We start from the raw sequence: 16,488 nt of genomic DNA, 5'->3' as shown, positions 1-16,488 counted from the left end.
GTTCATACAAACCCTAATTAGCATTAAAAGCCGTATCTTAGTACTGTGTGTGAACATTGCCTATGTCTTTCTTCCTGACCCTAATTGTAGTACTTTCTATTGTTTCTTTTTATACACAGACCTAGATCACATCATTCTCAGATGGAGGGGAGAAGGTATGTCCCCTATCCCATCTGTTTCCCCCCAATTCAGAAGAGTCCAGGCTGTCAAGAAACAAACTTCTGACTGCTGGCTCCTATTAAGACACATTGGGTTGTACTGATCTATTAACATTCCTTGTTCAAGTCAAAAACTCTAGTCAGCTGTTGCCTTGTGGCAACTCTACAGCGATAGCAATTCGATAAGGAAACCCATTTATATACACACACCTTATTATTTGCATATCAAACAGGATGGAAAACAGGATGAATACCTAACCAAGTGAATAACCATCTGAAAGATGGTATTAGTAAAGAAAAGTCAGAGCATATAATAATGAAACATGATCTAAGAGGCTGGGAAGCACAAGTATTGCTAAATCCCAAATGGAGCTGGATTGACAAACAGCAGGAAGTTTTGGGGCCACCATATGCAGGTGATGGGAACAAAACTCAAGATAACCAAGAATGTCACAATACTTAATTAACACTTTGCTCTCATTTAAGTAAAGATGATAATGAGTCATACGGATGGTTGATGCAAAAGTCTGAAGAACTGGAAGGGACAGTCATGGAATAAAGAAAGTACGCCCTCTTTGAATTCTGTGGTTTAACATATGAAGACATAACAACAATCACCTGTTCCTTAGCAGGTCTTACAATTAGGCAAATACAACCTCAGATAAACAACAACACACAGCCTGGATAACACAAAATATTACACTGTGTCATGATTTATTTAACAAAAATTCAGCCCAAATGGGGAAGCCATGTGTGAAAAACTAAATATACCCTTCCTGTATTAAGAGGCTAAGTAGCAGACCGGTGCTGCTAATCAAATGCCCTTGCTTAATCGATCATAAGCAAGTGTGGCCACCTCTATAAAAGCCTGGTCTGGAGCATTCGTGTATTTTAACACAATGCGAAGGAAGAAAGCCATCGGTAATGCTCTTAGAGAAGCAACTGTTGTTGCCCACGAAACTGAGAAGGGTTATAAGGCCATCTCCAACCAATTCAATACAGTGAGAAAGATTATTCAAAAGTGGAAATATTCAAGACACTCTTCTCTCTAAAAAGAACATGACAGCATGGCTTTGATTTGCAAAGTTGCATCTGGAACAATGTCTTTTGGACAGACAAGACCAAAATGGACATGCTTGGCCATAACACACAGCACCATGCTTGGTGAAAGCCAAGCACAGCATATCAGCACAAACACCTCATACGTCAAGCACGGTGGTGGAAGGGTGATTATTTGGGTTTGTTTTGCAGTCACAGGACCTGGGAACCTTGCAGTCATTGAGTTGACCATGAACTCCTCTGTATACCGAAGTATTCTAGAGTCAAATGTGAGGCCATGTGCCAGAAAGCTGAAGCTTGGCTGAAATTACGTCATGCAACAGGACAATGATGCCAAGCACACTGGCAAATCTACAACAGAATGGCTGAAAAAGAAAAGAATCAAGGTGTTGCAATGACCCAGTCAAAGTTGAGACCTCAAGTGAAAGATGGCAGGACCTTAAAGAGAGCCTTGCATAAACAGATGCCAGCAAATCTCAACAAACTGAAGCAACATTGTAAAGAGAAATGGGCCAAAATTCCTCAACCACAATGTGAGAGACTGATAAAAGTCATACAGAAAGCAATTACAAGTTACTGCTGCTAAAGGTGGTTCTACAAGCTATTGAATCATAAGATTTACTTACATTTTTCACACATGGCTTCTCCATTTTGGCTTTATTTCTGTTAAATAAATCATGGTATGATGTGAAATGTCTTATGTTGTTGTTCATCTGAGGTTGTATTTGCCTAACATTAAGACCCACTAAGGAGCAGATGATTGTAACATGTAAAACATGGGAAGGCAAACTAAGGCCCAGGGGCCGGATCTGGCCCAATCGCCTTCTAAATCCGGCCCGCGGATGGTCCTGGAATCAGTGTGTTTTTAGAAGAGTAGAATGTATCCTTTTATTTAAAATGCATCTCTGGGTTATTTGTGGGGCATAGGAATTTGTTCAACCCCCCCCCCCCCCAAATTATAGTCTGGCCCCCCAAAAGGTATGAGGAACAGTGGACCGGCCCCTGGCTGAAAAAGTTTGCTGAGCCCAATGTAAAACCACAGAATTCAAAGAGGGTGTACAGTGGTACCTCAGGTTACATACGCTTCAGGTTACAGACTCCGCTAACCCAGAAATAGTATCTCGAGTTAAGAACTTTGCTTCAGGATGAGAACAGAAATTGTGCTCCAGCGGTGCGGCGGCAGCAGGAGGCCCCATTAGCTAAAGTGGTGCTTCAGGTTAAGAACAGTTTCAGGTTAAGAACGGACCTCGAATTAAGTACTTAACCTGAGGTACCACTGTACTTTCTTTTCCCCATGACTGCATGCGAATCTGAGGTGAAGCTCAAAGCTCTCTGTGCAATGCAATTCTCCTTTTACAAATTTAGTCCTGTGCCTTTTTTCTACTTATGACTTCATTTAATATTACACATATCTACACAATATTGTATAATACAAGTTTTTACCAAATAACAATTATTTATAGACCCTGCTCTGTTGATTCCTCAGAGGATGCGCGTGCGCGTGAAAGGAGCCCCTCCCGCAGCGCGCCTGAGGGCGACGGGCGGGCCAGGCTGCCGGAGAGGAGCCTCCGGAGAGGGGGCGGCCGCCCTTCCTTCTCGGCCCCCTCGGGACGCCCCGCCCCGAAGAGCGAGGCAGGCCCCGCCCCCGCGCTGGCTCCGACCCCGCCTCACGCGCGACGTCATCCCGCCTCGCCCCGACCTCACTTCCGGAAGCAGGACCGTGGGGAGAGCAGGCATTTCCGGGAGAGGCGCCGGACCAGAAGGGGGACCATGAGTTGGTGAGTTGTTTCTGCGGCCGGGCGGGAGGGGGTCCTGCGCTCGCCCCTGAAGCCCCTTCGCTCCGTGCCGCTTCCTCATGCAGCCCGGTGCCCGTGGACCCTGCGGGGCTTCCAAGCGGCCCTCCGGACCCTCCGCGGGAGCCCCTTTCCTCACGGGGGGCCACGGGTCGTGGGATGTCCCTGCTCCTTTTCAGTTCTTTTTTTCAGAGCACGTGGTCGGGCAGCAATTAGGGCTTCAAAGGGTGTGAAACTCATAGGCGTTAGATCTCCAAACTGTTATTAGACATCCGAGAGAAGTGAACCTTCCTGTACTAACGCAGTGCATCTCTGATTACCCGTTGTTGGCAGGGCGGGTGTGTGTGTGTGTGTGGAGATACTTCTGTTTCCACCCCTTGCTTCAGAGGAACATAGAAACGTGGGAAGTTGCCATATCTAGAATCAGGACAGCGGTCTGTGTAGCAAAATATTCTTTACAATGACCAGCAGCAAATCTCCAGGATTTCAGAGAGGGGGCTCTCCTAGCCCTGCCTTGAGATAGATAGGTAGGGTGGAACATCAGACCTTCTGCATGCAAAGGAGGTGTTCTATCACTGAGCTGTGGTCTCTTCCTTGAGGCTTTGTTTTTTAGTGTCTGGTTGGTCACTGAGGGAAGAAGGATATTAATAATAATAATTTTATTGTTTATACCCTGCCCACTGCCTGGTTTGTCCCAGTTGGGGGGGTGCCTAAGTTCTTGCTTTTGTTTACTTCCTATAATTATATCCTGCTTTTCCTCCAGTGCGCTCAAAGCAAATTCCTCATAGCTGTCCTGTGATGTAGATCAAGCTAAAAGAGAATGAGTGACCCATGGTCACCCAGTGAGCTTCATGGCTTAATGGGTCTCCTCAGTCTTATTGTGACAACCGCTACACTGCGTTGGCTCTCCTAACATTTTGTTTTGCCATGCTCAAATTTTACTGGCACATGGGAGTTCCTGGTGGCCTTCCATCCAAGGGACTGATCAGGTTCATATACTGCTGGCATCAGTTAGTAGAACTGTAGCTGCAGATTCTGCAGGGAATTCACTCAACCCATGGGGAATCAAGTCCCTGCAGTAGGTTATTTAGAAGTTTTTCTCTGGCTTCAGAAGGCAATGATATGCTGTACTAAAAGGACATTTTAATCTGATCAAAGAATGCATATTTTCTCTTTATTAAAAATGCAAGTGGTTCCAGGGAACAGGCACTTCCTTTTGTCATTCCTTCATAATGCAGGAACATCTGAAACCTATAGACCTTCGTAAAATTATGTTGGTGTATTTTTAAAAAAGTAGCCATGTCAGTCTGTTACAGCAAAAGTTCTCAGAGACCTGTGGCATCTTGTGTGCATCATTGTTGGGTTTTTTTTTTTTTAAAAAAAGATAACACAGGCACCTTGTAGGCAAGGTCCTAGTATAGATGTTAGAAGTGGACAATGATGACTTTGTGTGTCTGAGGTGTAAGAAATCTCACCTTGCATCAAAAAAAATAAATCATATTGGACCAATGAATGGAACTTTGTTTGCTCCACTGCCATCCACAAAACCTATCAGAGAAGAGAATGGAACCATTTCCTCCATAAATACTCATGGAACAGGGTCTGTCTTCAGCTAATCCCATGGATCAGGGGACAAAACCACATTCTCCAAAAACTCTACAGAATTCTTAAATTGTTACTATTCTGTATTCTTTTAAAAATATAACTTGTTGTTCAATCCTGCTGTTTTCTCAACTCCACAATTCTTTCAGTTTCAGGCTCATAGTTGCTAGGATGCAGACTAAGGAGTTAGTGTAAAAATGCTTAATATTCTTTATTTCATCATTTGCTCTTTTTCTACATTCCCAGACATTTGTTCTGGAAGTTATTATGGAAGACATTTGTTATGTTGTGCCATTTCAGAGTGATACCTTGTCTATGTTACAGCTCCACTAAAACCATCTTTCCCCCCTCTCAATAGAAGCAACCCTGGGCCTTTACTCTGGAATCAGTAAATGTTAAGAAGTTGCATAGCACAAATCAATTATGTCAGTATGATCCAAATAGTATTTGGATCAACCAAAATTGAAATACTTATTGTAATAAGTAATTGTAGTGATTACTCTGGGGGAAAATAGATTAGATTTCAAACTAAAGCAAATTAGGAATGATCATTGGTGCAAACTTTGTACATGGACTAAATGTTTGTACCTGGATTCTACTTAGGAAAGCTTTGAACGTTAGCTGAGGAAGGCACCATGCTTCACTTATTTGGTTACCTTCCTAGTCAATTATAATTAAGATCAAATCATTTCTGTACTGTTGGCAGCTGCTTAAAATCTTCAGGAGTAATTAAGAGAATGCTAAAGCTGCTTTTAAGGGACGCGGGTGGCGCTGTGGGTAAAAGCCTCAGCGCCTAGGGCTTGCTAATCGAAAGGTCGGCGGTTCGAATCCCCGCGGCGGGGTGCGCTCCTGCTGCTCGGTCCCAGCGCCTGCCAACCTAGCAGTTCGAAAACATCCCCGGGTGCAAGTAGATAAATAGGGACCGCTTTCTAGCGGGAAGGTAAACGGCGTTTCCGTGTGCGGCTCTGGCTCGCCAGAGCAGCGATGTCACGCTGGCCACGTGACCCGGAAGTGTCTGCGGACAGCGCTGGCCCCCGGCCTCTTGAGTGAGATGGGCGCACAACCCCAGAGTCTGTCAAGACTGGCCCGTACGGGCAGGGGTACCTTTACCTTTACCTTAAAGCTGCTTTTGATCTAGAACGTAATCCCAAACACAGAAAGGATGGTCAGGGCTGTTTTAAGCATATCCAGCACCATGATGCAAAGATCCCTCCACCGCCCCCGCGTTTCCCAGAGTTGTCGACCTTTTTTAAGGGGGGGAGGGACCACAAAGCTGTTGACCTTTTTTAGGAAAGGTTCCCCAGAGTTCTTGACCTGTATCAGAAAGGCATCCAGCCAATTTGGTTGCCAATAAATATTCCTGCAGACATTTCTGAGATCATGGTCTTTCCAACTAGTGGCTTTGTTAATTGCCTTACTTTAAATGCTGTGATGATCCTATGCCCTTTTAAAATGTGGTTTTTGGGAGTGGAGGGTTATTACGGTTGTTTTTATTTTGATTATGTATTTTGTGGTTTTATATTTTGATTTTATTCAGTGAAGCGACCTTGGGGTATAGGGCAATATATAAATTAAATTAATAATAATAACCCCACCATCCACATGCCTCTTTTTGTCCCTTTACACTGGCATGTTTTGCACCAGATTTCTTTCAACTAGCAGCGGTAGATAAAACTGGAGGGGGGGGGGGAGGTAGCAGTGAGAGAAGAGAGACTGACATCCCCTCCCATATCCTATGCCTTCCTGCAGCACTACTCAGAAGTAAATCTGACTCTGTATACAATGGGGCTTACTCTCAGGTGCATTTACATACAATTATCCTTGCTGCAGAAATTATACCTTTATATTGCTTTTAATTATCGCCTGCCCCAGGAAGGTGACCTTTGCAAAATGAAAGTGCAAAACTGCGTTGCAAGATCAGAAATACCGAATATAAAAGTGGTGGGCAGCCACCTCCTTCTCCTCCTCCTTTCGGGGCAGGGGACTCAGAGCCTCTCTGAAAGCCGGAGGAAGCCAGAGAAAGCTTCTCTCAGCACGGTGCCAACAACAACGGAAGCCGCTGGGCGGGCCCCTTGACAGCCCTACGCCAATCCCAGGCATGCCGGGAGGAGCTGGGCAGCTGCCTCAGTGCCTTGCTTGGCCCCGAACTCACGCAGAGCCCGCAGCAAAAGAGCCTGCTAGGAGCCCAGTGCTGTGGCGCTAGGAGCCACTGGAGATAATGGTTAAGACATCCCTGAGGATGCTTAAATTCCACTGAAGTTGGCCAAGATTGCAACTGGTATTTATTGGGTGTGTGTAAATTGTTGTTGGGCAAAATAAAGGCTAAAAACCTACTAAAAAACCAGGGTCCCTCTTCCTCTTAAACTATTGGCTGGTTTTTTTGGTGCTCATGATGTTATTCTTTTAGCCGAAGCCTAAACGTTGCAGTTCCCTCTGAGCTCATTGAAATTTGCTTCCTAATAAGAACACTTAGAATTGCTGTCTTAGGTTGCAATATTGTGCCACACATAGCTATGAGCTATGCATCAGTAAATATGCATAGAATCAGGCTTTTGGTTTTATGCAGTCAAGTTGGGCTAATAAAAGGCAGCAGGTTTAGGGATTAAATTGTGGCTGAACAAATACAAAGTAACATTTGGTATTGCCATATTGGTTTTTAAAAGGCAGGTTCAAAAAAAAAAAAATCAGCTGTTAATCTTTTGTTAGAAAACCAGCATAGGACTCACTGATGTATTTGTTTCTCAGATTCTCGTGTAGTGATTTTTGCCACCTCATTTTCAAATGTTTGCAAAAACATGGTCCCTGCATGGAAAATTGGAGCCCTTACTGAAGAAAATGTTTTCCTGTCATGGTTATGTTTCTATTTTTCATAGGTAAACTATTTCACAAAGATGGCTCCCTGTGTGTAAATAAGCTGGCAAAGTCACTGCAGTGTTCCACCATTTTAGAAATAAACACGAGAGTTTCTCTCACTGTCCTCACAACAATCAAGCCAAGCAGAATGATGCAGTAAATGTGCCTGCAGAGATCAGCAGTCCAGGTCCATTTTGGTAACATTGGAAGCTGTTTTACAGCAGCTGACCTCCTACAAGGCCAGATTATTTGTCCCTCTAGCTCCTCTGATTAATGCCAGCTTTCCAGGGTCTTAGGCAGGTTTTTCACATCACACCAAGGAGTACCTTTCACTCCAACCTTAGAGAGCTGCTGCTAGTTAGAATAGGCAGACCATGGATAGGTGGACTAATAATCTCACTTTTCATAGGTGATCTTCAAAAGCAGCTATCACTAGAGGATCCTAGAGACCTAAAGGGGTGAGGGTGGTAATTGATGGGTTAAATAATAATTAATACAAACTTTTAATTGATTTGGCAAAGCAAGCATGCCAATTACTGCTAAATTAGTTTTAAGCAATGGAAGGAAAAATAAAGCAATGTCTATGAATCTATGGGAAACAACACAAGCAGGTAACCAGATATTTGTTATGGAACTCAGTGGTCAGAGAATCTTGTGGTTTCATTTTTTTTTTTTTACAAAAGCAGGTTTCTAGCTATCATAGAGTTGGAAGGGACCCTGAGGATCATCTAGTCCAATCCCCTGCAACCTTGGCATCATCAGCATCATTCTCTAACCAACTGAGCTATCCAGCTCATCATCCATTGTTGTGGAGAAATCATATAAAAGTCTGCATATTGTCTGGTGATGATTAGCACAAGGACGTGCTGTGTTTTCTCTACTCATTTTCCTGTCTATTCCAGTTTCCATTTCTCAGTCTTCACCACTAGTCATTGCCACAAAAATTCACATGCTTTAGCAAATTATTATTATTTATTGAATTTATATACTGCCCTATACTTGGAGGTAAAATAAAAATATAAAACCATAAAATACAAAATACTACTTCAAAATCCCACGAACTCCCTAGACGCAATCAGAAAACAATGGGAGGATGACATAGGTTATGAGATTAACCCTACTCAATGGACCAAAATGTGGTCTAAACCCCCCTTTAAATCCATATCAACGAAAAGAAAAGAACTTACTCGGAAACTCACGTACAGGTGGTACCTAACACCAAGAAAACTAGCGCTAATATGCCCAGGAACCTCACCAAAATGCTGGAGAGGGTTCACCTCCACAGGCACATATCTCCACATGTGGTGGGAGTGCCCCAAAATCCAACTATTCTGGACAACAACCATAGGAGAAATACTTTATCCATAAGGCGCACCTAGTTTTTAGAGGGGGAAATCTAGGGGGGAAATCTTATCCCCCCCCCCATCCCCAAAGAGCAAAGAAGCCAAGACAGTGAGTGGGATCCATCCCGCTCACTGTCTTGGCTTCTCCCATAGCCACGCGCAGCCTCTCCTGGCTGGAGAGGTTGCGCGCGGCTTAAGAAGTGAGTGGATGGATCCCGCTCGCTGTCTTCGCTTCCTCTTTAGCTGCGCGCAACCTCTCCAGCCAGGAGAGGCTGTGCGCGACTAAAGAAGCCATAGCTGCGCACAACTTCTCTCGGCTGAAGGGGTTGCACGCGGCTATGGCAATACCCCACCTCCCACAAAAGCCCACAGGAGCCGTGCACCCTTTAAGGAGCGTGCAGCTCCTGCAGGCTTTTCTACGAGGAGGGAGAAGGGACTGACTGGCCGCGTCAGTCTCCCTCTTGGGGGCTTTTCCTGCCTGCCTCCCCCCCTGCATTCACTCTGTGAATGGGCAATACATATATCCCAGAAATGAAGAAATACATTGTTTTGGGTGGAAAAGTACAGGAGAAGAATGGTTTGCCCCCCCCCCCAGTTATATTCTCTATAAAAGAGAGAAGTTGTGTTTCAATGAAACCATGGAGATTAAACCTCGCCTGTCCCTGGGCTCGTGCACTATCCCTCCCTCCTTTCAGTGCTAAAAACTCTCATATGTAAGCTATTTGCCAAATGGCTCCTTAAACCTGGGTTATGGGTGCAACAATTGAATATCTAGTCAGTTTTTATCTTATTTTTTGAAAGATTACAAAGCAAAAAATAAATAAATTGTGCAAACTATGGCAAGTTCTTAAAGAAATGGGAGTGCCAGACCACCTTATCTGTCTCCTGAGAAATCTCTATATGAGACAAAAAGCAACAGTTAGAACTGGATATGGAACAACTGATTGGTTCAAAATTGGGAAAGGAGTACGACAAGGCTGTATATTGTCTCCCTGCTTATTTAACTTATATGCAGAATACATCATGCGAAAGGCTGGACTGGATGAATCCCAAGCCGGTATTAAGATTGCCGGAAGAAATATCAATAACCTCAAATATGCAGATGACACAGTGTGGTGTAGTGGTTAAGAGCGGTGGACTCGTAATCTGGGGAACCGGGTTCGCGTCTCCGCTCCTCCACATGCAGCTGCTGGGTGACCTTGGGCCAGTCACACTTCTTTGAAGTCTCTCAGCCCCACTCACCTCACAGAGTGTTTGTTGTGGGGGAGGAAGGGAAAGGAGAATGTTAGCCGCTTTGAGACTCCTTAAAGGGAGTGAAAGGCGGGATATCAAATCCAAACTCCTCCTCCTCCTCCTCTTCTTCTTCTTCTTCTTCTTCTTCTTCTTCTTCTTTGATGGCAGATAGTGAGGAGGAATTAAAGAACCTCTTAATGAGGGTGCAGGAGAAGAGTGTAAAATATGGTCTGAAGCGCAACATCAAAAAAACTAAAATCATGGCCACTAGTCCTATCACCTCCTGGCAAACAGAAGGGGAAGAACTGGAAGCAGTGACAGATTTTACCTTCTTGGGCTCCATGATCACGGCAGATGGTGACAGCAGTCATGAAATTAAAAGACGCCTGCTTCTTGGGAGAAAAGTGATGATAAACCTAGACAGCATCTCAAAAATAAGAGACATCACCTTGTCGACAAAGATCCATATAGATAAAGCTATGGGTTTCCCAGTAGTGATGTATGGAAGTGAGAGCTGGACCATAAAGAAGGCAGATCGCCGAAGAATTGATGCTTTTGAATTCTGGTGCTGGAGGAGACTCTTGAGAGTCCCATGGACTGCAAAAAAGATCAGACTTATCCATTCTGAAGGAAATCAACCCTCAGTGCTCACTGGAAGGACAGATTCTGAAGCTGAGGCTCAAATACTTTGGCTACCTCATGAGAAGAGAAGACTCTCTGGAAAAAACTCTGGTGTTGGGTAAGATTGAGGGCACAAGGAGAAGGGGACAACAGAGGACGAGATGGTTGGACAGTGTTATACGAAATTCCGGGAGGCAGTGGAAGACAGGAGTGCCTGGCGTTCTCTGGTCCATGGGGTCACGAAGAGTCAGAAACGACTACTTGACTAAACAACAACAGTAGTAGTGAAATTTAGGGACATTGGGTTATATTCAACAAAGTTTACTCAGTGTGTAGACCTTTTGAAATTAATGGACCTAACTTGGGTCTACTCTGAGTAAGACTTTGTTCAATACTACCCATTGCTTTCAGTGACAAATATTGTAAGGGCCGCATCATTTCACACTGCCCTACTTCCTCTCTGATCCCTTTGAATGTTTGAGGCAGTATGTTTCTGAATACCAGTTCCTGGAGGTCACAGAAGGGGAGAGTGTTGCTCTTGGGCTCGGATCCTGCTTGCGGGTTTCCCACAGGCTTCTGGTTGGCCACTGTGGGAACAGAATGCTGGACTAGATAGGCCACTGGCCTGATTCTGCAGGCGGTTCTTATGTTTAATATTTTCTGCAGCCTCTTGTTTCTTTGCTTGCCTTTCCTCTCCTGATGTTGTTGGCTGGTGTGCTCTTATGTCTGTCCTAGCTCCTGCCAACCTAGCAGTTCGAAAGCATGCCGGTGCAAGTAGATAAATAGGTACTGCTATGAGGGGAAGGTAAAAGGCGTTTCCATGCCCTCTGGTTTCCGTCACGGTGTTCCATTGTGCCTGAAGCTGGCCACATGACCCAGAAAAGCTGTCTGGACAAATGCCGGCTCCCTCGGCCTGAAGCTAGATGAGCGCTACAACCCCATAGTCACCTTTGACCCAGGGGTCTTTTACCTTTACTCTTTTTTTAACCTTATGTCATAGTAGATCTCTTCTGGAAAGGGAGTTGGGTTATGATCCTTTTATCCCATGTTAGAATCTGGGATAGAAAAGCTACTTGCCACATGACTCCTAGTACCTAGGTTATGGGTGCAAAATCAGAATGGCTACTTGCATTTTTCCAGTTCAGCAGCACTTTACGCTTTTTAAAAAAAAAAAATCATAAACTAATACACAATTCACATGACACATTGGTAATACCCCATTTTTAATAGCAATTCTTAATTGGACACCACAAACATAAATGGGGTTCTGCCCCTACAGTTGTGACCAAAACCACAAGTCATTTGAATAATTAATATTTACAAATACATACATGTATATATCATATGTGTTTGAAATTAGCCAGGCACATTTTGCGACTGGCACAGGTCCAGTTGTGACCACATGGAGATCTCTGGATGCCAGGTGGGTAATTGACATCTCAATCTGGCTGGCTGCTCCAGCTTTCATAGCAGGTCAGCAGAAGAGCTTATTTATTGCATTTATATCCCATCTTTTCCTCCAAGGAGTACATGTTTCATCCCCCTCCTCAGTTAATCCCCACAATGACCTTGTGAGGTATAGCTGCCTGGGGTTTAGCTTCTTCTGTCATTCTACAGAGGATCCAGTTAGCCACGGGCTAAGCAGCCAAGCACTAAGATTTACTTGGAAGACCTTTGAATTCAAAATCTGTGAGCAGCATCTTTTAACTGACTCAGGCTGCCTCCTTCCATGCATACCCTCTCGGTGTTCTCCACCCTCAGAGGCTCATGGGCTGGCGGCCCAAGGAGGGCACATTCTCTGTGGAATTCTCTCTCTCGAGGCGCATTTGGCACCTTCATTGTACAGCTTCCATCCAACAAATGCTGAAGAAGCACCACTTGAGGTGTATATTTTTAGGACGCACCTAGTTTTTGTGATTGTAAATTATTTTAAACTGTTTTTAATGTTGTATTTTAATATTGTAACCTGCCCTAGGATTTTGGCATGAAGTGTAAGTAAATAGTAGTAGTAGTAGTAGTAGTAGTAGTAGTAGTAGTAGTAATTACACTCCTTGGTCCTTGTGCTTTTCACTTTAAATCAGGGGTCAGCAAACTTTTTCAGCAGGGGGCCAGTCCACTGTCCCTCAGACCTTGTGGGGGGCTGGACTATACTTTTTTTGGGGGGGTGAACAAATTCCTATGCCCCACAAATAACCCAGAGATGCGTTTTAAATAAAAGTACACATTCTGTTCATGTAAAAACACGCTGATTCCCAGACCACCCGTGGGCCGGACTGAGAAGGCGATTGGGCCGGATCCGGCCTCCGGGCCTTAGTTTGCCTACCCATGCTTTAAATGATACCTTGCTAGTGCAGAACAGTTGAATGATTTCTAAACTTTTTGATGGAAGTACAGACATTTACTGTTTATGTATGTGATCATTAGGTTCCTTGTTTATCCTCTCTCAGCAGTTTTGGTTCAACAGTGCTTGGTTTACAAGTCAAATGTTAGATTTCTTTCCCCTCCTTTGCTGCCAGCTCTGCAGATTCATCTTGTGAACTGGAGAAGCCCAGCTGCATTCTCATTGCCTCCCCCTGTTATGTGGAGTAATGAAGATTTTCAGCTAACAAGTAAACTTGACAGTTGTCTTGTTGGACCAGGTGCACTGGATTCTTGCTCTCTGTTGAAGCTCTTCAGGATTAGTATAAACGTCTCTGTATCACTAAAGTCAGCATCTCTGTCACCCCAGCACGATGCCAGAGAAGTTTGTCAGTTGTACAATCAGTTTGTCCCGATTATAAGCTGTACATTTCAAGACTGGCAGTCAATGAGTAATAGTGTGTTCTATGATAGGAGAAGGTATGCAGTAAATACTGACTCAGAGATGCAAGCATTTTAAAAAATTGTTTTAAGAGGTGCACAGGTTTTAAATTCCTTTTGCTACATTCAAACATGGCCTTAGACTTGTGTCATTGATTAAGGAAAACCAGTATGGTTTGGTATTTTTCATTTTTGGGGGGTAGGTGCTACCAGTGTGTAGGTTGTCAGAACTCATTTAAAAAGCAAAGGGGGCACTTCTGAGGGGGAAATAACATCAGGAACCACTGTCTGCCCCCTACCCCCAAGTGCATCATTATATTGGACCAGTAGTTATGACATACATTTCTGTAAATACTGCTTTAAACTTTCAACACTTAGAATTGATGCATGCATTTAATATTGGCTCAGGCTTCTATAAAATGTGCTCATTTGTTTTGCCATTTTGTTTTCAGGCTAATTATCTATAACAGGTATGGTCAGAACTTCAGCATTTCCTTTTAAATGAAAGCTGGGGCCTGATTCAGTCATACACAGTATAGAGCCTGCTCTGCCTTGGAAGACTATATATATATTAAACAGTGCAACAACATCTAGAGGGCACTGTGTTGACTATTCTTGCACTAGCACATCATCCAGGATGGCCCTACCATAAGGGAGAATGACATAGCCACCTCAGGCAGCGGATGCTGGGGGGTAGGGAATGGTGCCAAGGTGTTGGAAGACAGATCTGTTTGTTCCACACAACCTGTCTTGTGGCACCTAAATGAGGCAGCTCCTCTCATAAGCACCCTATTAATGTCATAAGGCTATAAAAATGGAAACTGATCCCACAAAGCAAGACTTGATGGAACATTGGAAACCTCACTTGGGACTGCATCAATCATGGCATCTAGGATGGAATCTACACACACATGCTTTTTTAAAAAATATATACACTGAATTTTCCATAAGGCTCACCATTGCCATCTAGTGTCACATTGTAAATTGCGCTTAAAACACACTTAAAACGTTTTATTTGCAGCTGTATAGCTGAGTCCTAGCTCGCTATGGAAATGGATGACTTTGTCTTCACAGTGCTCAGCAAGCAACTCACAGAGCTTCTCCGAGGTTTTGTGGGCTCCATACAGCAATATAGATGTCAACAGCCTACGGACCACCCTGAAGAGCTTTGGTGGCTGTTCTCTCAAGGATGAGATGGAAGTAGCAACGCAAGCCTTTGCCATGCAGTAGGCACAATTGTGCTCTAGCTATCTTCTGGTCTGTTTCATCGCATGTAGTTCCCCAGTACTGTATACCAGGAGCTGAATGCTCTCGACGGTGTTGGAGAGGGCATTCAGGAGCGATCATATCTGTGGCTCTCTGCAGCAGGACCATCAGTTCTATCCACCAGAAAATCCCCCAGACAGAGCATTCAGAAATCCATTGGATTCCAAACGTCTCTGTGGGGAGACCATCCTCCTTGGTCCCCCACCCCTACAATGGGAAGTTGGTGCCATTTGCCAAACTTCACCATAAACTAACAAACTTAGGCAGACACTTGTAAGGTTTTGCTTCTGCTATACAATAATAGGGATGTTCTTCAGGGTGAATCTGTTTGGGAACAAGACATTATTTGTGTGTTCTTTAGTTCAAAACAAAAAGATGTGTATTAAATCTTTTACAAAATAGAACTGTGTTATCATTGCAAAATAAACTCCCTTAAGGGCTTCTACTTATTTTAAGCTCCCATCCTTGTGTTTAAATCAGAACTTGCTAAAAGCCCAGTGCTCAAATCTAGAAACTGATATTATTAAAAAAGTCCACAGCACAACACATTGATGTAATAATTCTGAACTTTTTTAAAAAGAGAAAAACATCCTATAACAAAAATGCTTATAAACTGGCTGTGTTGTGCTTATGCATCCATGCAGCACTGAGTGAGGAAAAATATTCTAAAAGCAATAGGAGGAGTTAATTTTGTATTCTAATTAGAGATTGGAATTGGGAAAATCATTGGGAAGGTACTCTTTGTGTATAAATGAATTTAGTATGTCCTCCAAAACATCAATGGTTCCTCTTCATCCTGGAGAAGAGTGACTAGTGGGGTGCCACAGGGTTCTGTCTTGGGCCCGGTCTTATTCAACATCTTTATCAATGACTTGGATGATGGACTCAAGGGCATCCTGATCAAATTTGCAGATGACACCAAACTGGGAGGGGTGGCTAACACCCCAGAGGACAGGATCACACTTCAAAACGACCTTGACAGATTAGAGAACTGGGCCAAAACAAACAAGATGAACTTTAACAGGGAGAAATGTAAAGTATTGCACTTGGGCAAAAAAAATGAGAGGCACAAATACAAGATGGGTGACACCTGGCTTGAGAGCAGTACATGTGAAAAGGATCTAGGAGTCTTGGTTGACCACAAACTTGACATGAGCCAACAGTGTGATGCGGCAGCTAAAAAAGCCAATGCAATTCTGGGCTGCATCAATAGGAGTATAGCATCTAGATCAAGGGAAGTAATAGTGCCACTGTATTCTGCTCTGGTCAGACCTCACCTGGAGTACTGTGTCCAGTTCTGGGCACCACAGTTCAAGAAGGACACTGACAAACTGGAACGTGTCCAGAGAAGGGCAACCAAAATGGTCAAAGGTCTGGAAACGATGCCTTATGAGGAACGGCTAAGGGAGCTGGGCATGTTTAGCCTGGAGAAGAGGAGGTTAAGGGGTGATATGATAGCCATGTTCAAATATATAAAAGGATGTCATATAGAGGAGGGAGAAAGGTTGTTTTCTGCTGCTCCAGAGAAGCGGACACGGAGCAATGGATCCAAACTACAAGAAAGAAGATTCCACCTAAACATTAGGAAGAACTTCCTGACAGAGCTGTTTGACAGTGGAATTTGCTGCCAAGGAGTGTGGTGGAGTCTCCTTCTTTGGAGGTCTTTAAGCAGAGGCTTGACAACCATATGTCAGGAGTGCTCTGATGGTGTTTCCTGCTTGGCAGGGGGTTGGACTCGATGGCCCTTGTGGTCTATTCCAA

General features: G+C 44.0%; 1 protein-coding gene across 3 annotated transcripts in view; it reads left to right on the top strand.

Annotated features, from left to right (window-relative positions):
• Positions 1-2,879: 2,879 nt before the first annotated feature.
• BIN3 (bridging integrator 3) overlaps positions 2,880-16,488 on the top strand; it is a 131,538-nt gene continuing 117,929 nt past the window's right edge. For 2 of the 3 annotated variants that reach the window (XM_028708926.2, XM_077919642.1), the window contains exon 1: positions 2,880-2,995. In XM_028708926.2, coding sequence (XP_028564759.1) covers positions 2,988-2,995 — 8 coding nt within the window. In that variant the 5' untranslated portion in view covers positions 2,880-2,987. Of the gene's footprint in view, positions 2,996-13,279; positions 13,302-16,488 lie in introns of those variants that run through there. The other variant, XM_077919643.1, reaches the window with a different exon arrangement.

The sequence above is a fragment of the Podarcis muralis genome, chromosome 15 (assembly GCF_964188315.1).
Source record: "Podarcis muralis chromosome 15, rPodMur119.hap1.1, whole genome shotgun sequence".
Classification (NCBI taxonomy): domain Eukaryota; kingdom Metazoa; phylum Chordata; class Lepidosauria; order Squamata; family Lacertidae; genus Podarcis; species Podarcis muralis.
The sequence above is the reverse complement of the archived record's forward strand: the minus strand, read 5'-3'. Positions and strand labels throughout refer to the sequence as shown.